Here is a 9,920-nt window from a genome sequence, read left to right as displayed (position 1 = left end):
ATTTTAAATTAACTTTCTAAAATGCCTCCTGTAAATCCTGGGGGTAGTGGTACGGTTTGTTTAGAGAGATTTTGTTTTGTTTTTAGGAGAGAGTGCACTTTTTTATGAAAGAGACAGGGAAAGTTTTACCTGTCTGTCTCTCTCCTGTTTTTTTTTTTTTTTTCTTTCTTTTTCTTTTAAAGATTGGTCATATGGAATTCTAACTACTTAATGAGATGGGAGAGGCCTCACTCCATTGGAGTGGAGGAGTCCAGGTGGAAGTTGATGGATTGGACAGGTAAAGAGAAGAGTCCCGCCCCTTCATGCCTATAGTTGGGTATATATTAGGGAACCTTAAATTATGTACAGAGAGAGAAGGAGAGAGAGGGATTTGAGTTCTGTTATCTTCTTAGTAGATTCCTATTGTAAGAGTCTCAGAGGGGGTGGGGGGGCTGGCAAAATCCTGGAGCCAGAAGAGAGGACAGCAGCATTGATCAACCTTACAGCTAACATGTTGTACCTGGAAAACAATGCCCAGACTCAATTTAGTGAGGTAAGGACTTTAGATTTTAGCACCCCATTTAAAGGTGCTTTTTCCGTTTATATTTTATTTTATTTTTTTAAATAAAAACTTACATATGTGTGCTTCTTGATCACCCAATGTAATGCTTTTGTGAATTGTGTATAGGAATCCCCTTCTTCTCTTGGTTAATGTTTTCTGTGGTGGCTATCAGATTTCTTTTCCTTTTTTTTTTTTTTAAATTATTTTTTTAAGTAGGTGATAAAATAGTAGGAAAGGAGAAATCAATTTCTGGATGTCATTATGTATTTAAAGAAAGCCAATATTCAGGAGATTATAAAATCACTTTTTATCAGAATAGAATAGAACGCAGATCACCTTCTGCTAGACACATTGAAATGTCTCTTCTAATGGGTATTCATGTACCAGGAAGACAAATGAGTTGAATGTATCTAACTTCCTAGCTTGATTCTATCTCCTGACTTCATCTTAAAAGCAAATGATTTTTTTTTAGAAATAAACAGGTGAGATTTTTTTTTTTTTAAAGTCATCTTTGTTTTTACTTCTCTCAATCCAGAGATCCACCTAAATCTTAAGGGAACTTTACCTATTACCTGGCAATTGACTTAGACTTTTACTGTGTAATGACAGAATTATTTTGGAAATGATAGATTATTAAACATGTATACATGAGTCCATGTAAATGTAAATTATAGCAAATAGAATTTTACTTAAGAAATTGACAGTTTACCTTTCTGATCTCTTCTCAACGAGTTTGTCTTGGAGATTTAAATCACTGGGCGAAAGGATAAGGGGGAAAAAAAAAAAAAAACCTCCTGAAGAGACCAGACTGTAAGGCTTTGAGGAAGTTTCCTAAGGTTGAGGGAGGTCTAACAACAATATTGGTTTACATTCCTGAGAATAGGGCAGCTGTGTTGACACTAATCAGATGGGGGGGCAGTTGTGGAGAGAGAAAGCGAGAGATCAGTGTTTTGTATGAAAATGCTTGCAGGTGAATGTTTGGAAAATTAGACTAGAGTATTCAAAGTGAGCTCCTTGAAAATCAAAACAAAATGCATCATACTGGTGCAAACCACAGAAGGAAGAGTTGACCAAAGGGCAGCAAGGCAGACCCGGCGCTGTGGTATTGACCGCGCTATTGTCTAGACACCTCAACTGTGTAAATATAACAGTGGAAATATCAAGTTATCTGAAGAAGGAAAAGGAAGCGCCTATTTTCCTTTAAAACATTCACACAGGCTCACTGATCCTCAGTAGAGAAACTTGAGTTTCTTGTTTTCTCTTACTATGGAAAGCTTTCAATGTTACCAATTTTTAAAATGAGGATATCTTTTAAGATGATCCTGCTTCTATAGATCCGGTTTTGTCTAGCTTCAATCATTAAGAAAAGGTTCCGTCTGTGATATCGTATCTGACTTAGTCATGTTCCCGAGCTATTTTGTACAGAGTATTAGGAGCAGTGTAATTCTGACTATCCAGTATAAAGGCGGAAAAGCAAGTTAGTTCAGAGATACCTGTAGGAAAAGCACAGACTGGTGTAAAGTGAAAAGAAATGATTCTTTTTAAGTTATGTGTAATTATGAAATAAAAATGTGTAAATGCTGTCATGAAAGGATATTTGTAGGAAATATTGCCTTTTATGGAGGTAAGAGAGTCAGGTTGTATTTGAATATACGGCATCCATATGATGAAAGAAAATACCTTTCTGTGGGTTTGGGTTTTCCCAATGTAAGGTAAGTGTGTGCTTAGGAACTGAGAATTCAGTACTTGTTCGTTTTCTTTTGGAATGCCGGAAAGTATAAAGGCGTTATCTATGAAAAGTATGGCCGAACTTCCTACTTTCCCGTGTTCTTTCGCACATTGCTGTCGTTGCTTTCGTATCCTTTCCCCAGTGTGTATCACATGATAACTTCCCGGCTTGACATCTGTTACTTCTGAACAGCTTTCTTTTCTATATCAAGATACGCTTTCATACCTAGGCCTCAGCAAAAACGCCGTTCTACCTCTGAGTGTATGAAATGCCTGGGACAACATGGTCCTGAGAATCCTGAAATTTAGTACAAAATTGATATCTCTTGTGGATTCCTGTATAATATAGGGGCTACCAGTACAGAAATAGCAATCTACTGTTAACACTCAAGAATAGTTAAAAAATGGGCAGATTAAGAATAAGAAAGACAAAAAAAAAATGAAAAAGGCATAGAACTCCTAGTGAACATGAAAACTATGTAAACTATAACCCGTTTCCTGACTTCAAATCTTTTTTAAAATTTAATTTGCTGGTGATTTTTGTTTTAAGTTGGTAACTCATAGACAATTAAAGAGCCCTGTTCTTTCTCTACTCCCTGGTCCACAACTTTTCCCTTTCCACTTTTTTTTAACCCCAAGCAGAGTTGGATTTAAGGAAGTGTTAATATACAGGAAGGGGTCCAGAAGGGAGGAGCACATAGGCAAGATGTAACAGGCACAGCTTCAAGTTCTACCTCTGGGTTACAAAGGAGAGGCCTCAAGCAGCTACACTCTGATGCCAGGCTTGGAATGACATTGCCTCTGGGACTGGTCTTGGACTTGGAGATAGAGAAGCTCAAAAGGAAGGGAATCACAGATTAGGTTTTAGTTCAGCTTTCCTACCGAAAAATGCAGGAGTGTGTGTGTGTGTGTGTGTGTGTGTGCGCGCGCGCATGTGTGTATGTGTGTGCATGTGTCATGTGCATGCGTGTTTGTGCATGTGCATGTATGTGTGTGCATATGTGTGTGCATGTGTGTGTATATGTGTATGTGTGTGTGTGTGTGTCTGCACAAAAATAAATGAGAGAGACAAAGATGTAGAGAGTCTTGGATTCCTCATTAGAAAGAGGCCTTTACTAAAATTTCCCTTTTGAAGTTCTAAATGAAGAAAGAATGGTACTCAGGGCCAGCAGGTGGCGTGGTGGTTAAAGGCACTGGATTTCCACATATCTGACTTGGGTTTGAGTCCTGGACCTGGCAATTTGCTTTCTTGTTTTCCTTTTCCTCTCTCCCTCTGTCACTCTCCAGTCAAATTAAAAATAATAATAACAACAACAAATGGAATTCAATAAATAAATAATTCTTAAAAAAAGAAAGAAAGAAAGACTTTAGTGAATGGGTTACAATATTTTAGAACGAAACTGGGAGTGAAGGTTCCTATACCCAATCACGCTGTTTTGCAAGTCTAGGTTAATTATTGTTCTTTATGTAGTTGAGATATGTATGAGTCCCGTTTACTTTTTCTCTCTGAATACCAAGAAGAAATAGAATATACACAAAAAAGGGTATTTAGTGTATATTTCCTCTCCTGAATACGAAGAAGGGATAGAATATACACTAAAGAGGATTCTCGTGATTCATAGTACAGGCTCCAAAATAGTATCCCTGAGGAACTGGGTTGCAAAGTCTGTTGAAGACAAGTGATGACATGGCAGTGTGAGCTCTGAGTCCAGGTCATTGTCATTTAATTGACTTCTGAACCTGCACAGTCAAGGGAAATAGTACTCCCTATCTGGTGTAGTTTTTACTGACTAAAGTGTGTGTGTGTTTTTTCCTATTTTTCTTTCAAATAGGAATAATTATTCTCCTGATAGCTAATAAATGTATTATCATAAGCTTTCTTATGTTGTACTTTTGAGATGGTTAGTGTTGTAGATAAAGGCACAATGGATAAGAAGGGAAAGGAGCAGGTTTAATTCAGGGATTAGCCTGACTGTATTTCCGTCTAAATTCTGGCCTTGGATTGCACTACCTGTTTTACAATTGAATGCCCTCAAGCCCAGAGGGACTGGGAGAAATAGATCTTAGATCACAGATCAGAGATCATACCTTCGCTACTATTGGAAAAATGATTTGATGATAATAAGTCACTTATCTTTTACCTAAATAAGGAGAAGCCTGTTTAGTTTGTTTTATTTTTCAGAAGAGCAGTGATCCTCAACAAAAGTGTGGGGAGTACAATGGGAAGCATGAATGGATGTCTCAGTATCCATAGCAACATGAAATTATTTTTGGTTATATTATATACATTTTCTGAATGCAAAGTTGTTAAAAATGTTTCAGTGATGAACATATTCAGAATTCAGATTCTATCTTCTGCCTATTAAGGGAGTATACATATGAATCATAAAGTTTTATATTTATTAAGAAAGGGTTGGGGTCAAATGGTTGAGAAATATGTTACCACATGTACCTCACTTTTCTTTGTTGTGCCTATGTTCTGGGTGGGACCTGACCTGGTAGGATAGAGGGTGACAGATCAAAATCTTTCCCTCATTATATCATCATCAACTTAAACTGTTTTCCCCTATTGAAGATTTTTTTTTAACTTTTAATTTCTTTATATCAGTAAAGAAAGTGAGCACAGACAACAAAAAGATACCCCAGTGAAAAACAACTTGATTATTTTCACAACTCTCAAAAAAATGTTTTACTATTTAAAACATGAAAACATTTCCAGGACCAATGAACTCTCAATTGTCTTTTGATGTATGATGAGCCAAAGGTCAGAAAGCTGATGTATTGTTCAGTACCACTTTAATGGAACCTGTGAAGAATATCTATTAAGGGGTACATTTTGAGTCTGGAAGAGAATGGCTTATAGTATGAAACCATTGATCCAAAATTTAATCTATAAGTCTTGGTTCTAATCTTTTCTTAAGAATGCAGTTTGGAGGCACAAGAAAATATTGGAATACAGCTTATTGATGTACTACCTCTCTAAATATTTTCAAATTCTCATTTGCATTTTTGCTAAGTCGTACTTTGTCAACATTCTTAAAAATTTGGATTAAGGAGGAGAGAGTAAGCTTAGAGGAACTAACTTATTCTTTTGAAATAACTATTTACTGGCTTCAGTTATGTATAGCATGGTAACAGAGTCTGAAATCCAGTAACAATTCCTACATGAAGAAGTTTATTGTTCACTGGGAGAACAACCATATATACATATAGTTATAATACAGAATAGATCTAAACTGTCACATAAAAAGTATAAACAAGATGGTATAAAGTGCCAAAGAGAATCCCTTAAAATAGGAGGATTAAAAATGTCTGCCTGTAGATGTAAGATGGAGCTGCACCTGTAAAGATAGGTACAACATTCTAAGTCCTAGAAATAGAAATGGGTAGGAGGTTGCAGGTGAAGAAGTATGCACCAACAAAGGCACAGAGGTTGGCGTACCCAGAAACATCAGGTAATTCAGATGGAATTGAAAGTACGAGATAATTAGGGCTAAAGGAGCTGGGTCCCACATGGCCAGCCATGGTTCAAATCCTAGCTCTAGAAATTTGTGTATATATACATGTGTATGCATGTCCAAAATCTCAGCAGCATAGAAAAATGGAAGAGAAGGGATTGAGACGTGACCACACCCCATTAAAGGGTGTTTTTGTGCTTCTTCTCTTTTCCTCTCTGTTTCTCAGGTCAGCACACACACCCTCTGGCTATTAAAAAAAGAGAAATAATTGGGAAATAAAGTTAAAAATGTAAGATAGAGTGGCTCAGAGAGGACCATAACACTGAGAGTGCATATAATGTAGTGGCCCTGACTAGCCATGAGAGAGTTTTGAACAGAGCAGTGGTATAATGGAGCACTGCTAGCCAGCACAGGAAGTGGGAAATGGCTTTAGCTTTGCTCTAAACTGTCTAGGTGTGTACAAATGTATTTTCTTGCATTGCACATTGACTGCCTGTTTTGCAGGAATATCCACTATTTCTTTGGAACCTGTGGCAGGGTTAGAGTAGGTTATTCCTGAAGTCTCATATAACTCATGTATTCTCTTGCCCATAGCTCTCTTGAATAGCTGCGGTCCCTAAGAAGATGAGTGGGTAACAATTGCTCTTGATTTCTCTTTTCTTATGCCTGCTGCATCCAGTATAGTTATTTAGAGTACCTCCTCTTCACTTTTAAAAGTGTCCCAGTTAGAGAGGCCAGCAAGTAACATGATGGTTAAGGCACTGGGCCCTCACATGGCTGACTACAGTTTGAGTCCCGGACTTGTGGTTAAAAATCACACCAGGCACATATATATGTGTGCCCAAAATCCCAAGAGGAGAAGGGGTTGTGCTTTGGCCATTCCCCTTGCGAGGGTGATTTCTCACTTTCCCTCTCTCTGTATCTCTCTGTCTCTCTCCCATCCAGTGAGCACACATACCCTGAGATGAAAACCTAACACAAACAAACCAAAAAAAAAAAAATGTCCAAGTTAAAAAATAAACTACATGGTTATTCTATAAAGAACCCACTCTGTTTCAATTTTGTCCCTCAAATCCTACTCCAAAGTAAAAAAAATATATAAATGTAACAGTAAATGAGATACAATAATTTTGAGAAACATTCACAAACCATTTATATGACTTCCTTTACTAAAAAAAGCATTTCCTTACAACCCAACACATGTAGAGAGCTGATTAAGTACAGTCACTATGACAGGCACCGTGAGGAAAGTCAATGGGTAAACGATGATTCTAGCCTCTGAGAACCATAGTCCTGAGGAGCACACAGCGTGTCCATAAATAATTCTAATGTGAAAAAGAATGTGGTCAAAGGCACCACAGTTACTCAGGAAGTAGAATGGAGCTCAACTGTCCATGTTGAAGGTAACATTTCATAAAGTCTGAAGACTCCGGCTTAGAAGGGGGAAAGGAAAGTTATTTTCTATAGAGACAATTTCCTATTGAAAATACAGGGACGAACTGAGCTAGGCCAGATGAAGAAGCATGATATATTGATTTAGAAAGAGAACGTGATGATTTAAACAGTAATACGTTTTTAATTTTGTGTAAAAATGGAAAGCTTTTTACAGAAAGAGCAATAAAAGACAATAAAGACTTCTATCTCACAAAGAGCTGGAACCTATAGCTAGAACCTAGAGTTTTGACAGTGTGGACAGTGCTCAGAATTCAAGATCCAAAGTGTTGACTCCATACTTAGGAGTGATAAATGACCTCCTGCAAGGAAGAAGGCGTTAGCTCAAATGATTGCTTGGACTGAAAGGTCTTGATGACTTGCTTGTTCCTGCTCCTTAGATTTTGGCAGACAGGTACAGCATTGGACCTTTCACAGGGACTCAGTGATTACATTTTAAAGTTAATCAAAGCTAGAAACTAAATTCAGAGGGAATATATGTAGAAATAGGAGTTAACTTTATTTATCAAATACTCATGTTAGAATGAGGATAAAAAAAAATTTGAGAACAGCTATGAGACACCTTTTCTCTCATAGCTGTTTGTAATGCCAGTGGTAATCTCGAAGTTCATGTGTGAGAGAGTATTCCAAATATGATATTTATGCACAATGAGAATTCCAATTGGGAAATAATAGAGCAGAGGGAAACACAAATGCCCCAAATGAAAAACAAAACAAAACAACAAAAAAGCAACCCCACAGGGCTAGGTGGTGGCATGACTCTAACTCAACTAGTCCCACGTGGGAGGGGTCACGCGCACACCCGCAGGACAGCCTGTGATCCGGGTGGCTGAGGCCGTTGAGAGGGCTTGTCTCTCTCTTGTCTCACTCATCAAAGAAATAAATACATACATTCTAAAATAAAATAAAAACATGTATCGCCAATGAAATAAAACACAATATCAAAAAGCTAAGATCTTGGTATCTCAAATTTTTAAAAAAATCTTTGCCATAAGTCTTTAAATTTTATTTACTGGGAGAAGACCTGCCTTTATCTTCATTAATATCCTCTCCTTCTACGACCTCTTCCATCACTTCCACTTTATCCAGGAAGAAAATGTGTGAAAGTTAGATGATAGGGTGGGTGAGGCTAGGTCCTGGGTGGGTGGGAACTGGTTGACTTAATGTAAAGACAAAGGAAATGGGTTGGAAGTAGAACTGGGCTCCATGATTAAAAAAAAAAAGGAGACATCTGAGCTCGGATTTCATTTCTTTCTGTTTCTTACCAACCTAATCCTCCACTGGCGTGAAGCAGATTTTGAAAATATCCAACCTTAGCCTATGAGTACCCTGCTGTTAACTCATTGCAGACATTAGGGCAAACGGTGAGGCTCCACCAAACACTTCATGGTCGTACTACCTTCTTTGAGGAAATCGGTAGTTAAATGAAGTAGTCTTTTCAGAAACAGTACATTTTACTCCCCACATTTGATTTTCTTATCTAGTTTCATCGTGTAGCCCACCTATAGTATTCAAAAGCATTACTTTCCACTTTCTGAGAAAATAATCTTAAAAGAAATTCTTAGAACGTTCTTGTTTTAAATTTCTTTTGTGTCTAACAATGACTAATTTTTTACACGTGAATTTTAAATGGAATGACTCGTTTTCTTTTCAAAGACAGTGTGAGATCCAACTCTCCTGTAGATTCAAGCAGGGAAGACTTCCCCAGTGAGGGCTTACCTGTTCATTTAAAATGAACTGGTATTAAGATAAAGCACATGCTGGTTCAAGATAGGGAATGAGCAGCAAGACGAAAACATTTGGGAATGTTAGTGGATGTGCGCAGAACAAAAATGGATATTTCATGTAAAACTTGTCATTGGAATTAGATCTTGTCTGTTTTTTAAATGGGGGAGGGGGGAGATCTTCTTATAAAAGCCAAAAGAGGGAATTTCGAGTCAAACCGTGGTGTGTTGCCAGAGGCGGAAACTTATGAAACAGTCTTGTCAGCTCTTCTGGAAATACTACAAAAGAAACAGTTCTACTTTCTTATTGGTGCTAAAGCCACTAATAGGTGCAGTTTAGTATAATACCCCTGTGAGAATTACCACCCCCAAAGTGAGCTGGCCTTGCCTTGGAAAGAACTCGGTACAGGTATTTTCTTTTTCCTTTTATGCTTGCGCAAAACACCCAAAGGGGCCATTTCCAATCCAGGCAGTGATCTTTCTCAAGTCTATTCTTTCTTAGATCACAGAGACAATGGGAATATGCCCTGTTTACTCAAATCAGTCTGGATTAGTGTCACTCTATTGAAGGAATCAGAATTGAAAGGAAAACCATTACCCTCTCAAAGGGCAGCATCACATGCTTTGGGAATGGCTGATTACTTTTAAATAAATCATGTGACACTCTGTCACCAGACCACAGTTGAGGACAAGATATACACAGACAGACAAGTAACATGGGGTGAGGTAGAAAGCTCTTCATAAACTGTTGGCCTCAACATTATTTCAACAGACAATCCCAAACTACTTGAAAGACTGAAAATCAAAATAGTGAGATTTCATAGGAGAACTTTCTCTGCCTTTTTTTCTATACTGAAACACTCCTACCTCCCAATATTTACCTCCAGGTCAAATCCTTTACAGTTACTAAGGGCCTGTGAGGAAGCTTGTTCAACTTTAAAAATTCCTCACATTGCCCCCTTCAGAATAATGCCACCATGGTCTGTCTCGTACTTCTCTGTGTGCACCGGACGCTCT

The 9,920-nt window shown here is 37.8% G+C and overlaps 1 protein-coding gene across 6 annotated transcripts in view; it reads left to right on the top strand.

The window, feature by feature from the left end:
- TP63 (tumor protein p63) overlaps window positions 1–9,920 on the top strand; it is a 150,457-nt gene that overhangs the window by 46,656 nt on the left and 93,881 nt on the right. For 2 of the 6 annotated variants that reach the window (XM_006156722.2, XM_006156721.2), the window contains exon 1: window positions 366–532. The exons of the other annotated variants lie outside the window; for them this stretch is intronic. In XM_006156722.2, coding sequence (XP_006156784.1) covers window positions 491–532 — 42 coding nt within the window. In that variant the 5' untranslated portion in view covers window positions 366–490. Of the gene's footprint in view, window positions 1–365; window positions 533–9,920 lie in introns of those variants that run through there. 6 annotated transcript variants of the gene reach the window in all.

This window comes from Tupaia chinensis, unplaced genomic scaffold (assembly GCF_000334495.1).
Source record: "Tupaia chinensis unplaced genomic scaffold, TupChi_1.0 Scaffold000515_1, whole genome shotgun sequence".
NCBI lineage: Eukaryota > Metazoa > Chordata > Mammalia > Scandentia > Tupaiidae > Tupaia > Tupaia belangeri.
The sequence above is the reverse complement of the archived record's forward strand: the minus strand, read 5'-3'. Positions and strand labels throughout refer to the sequence as shown.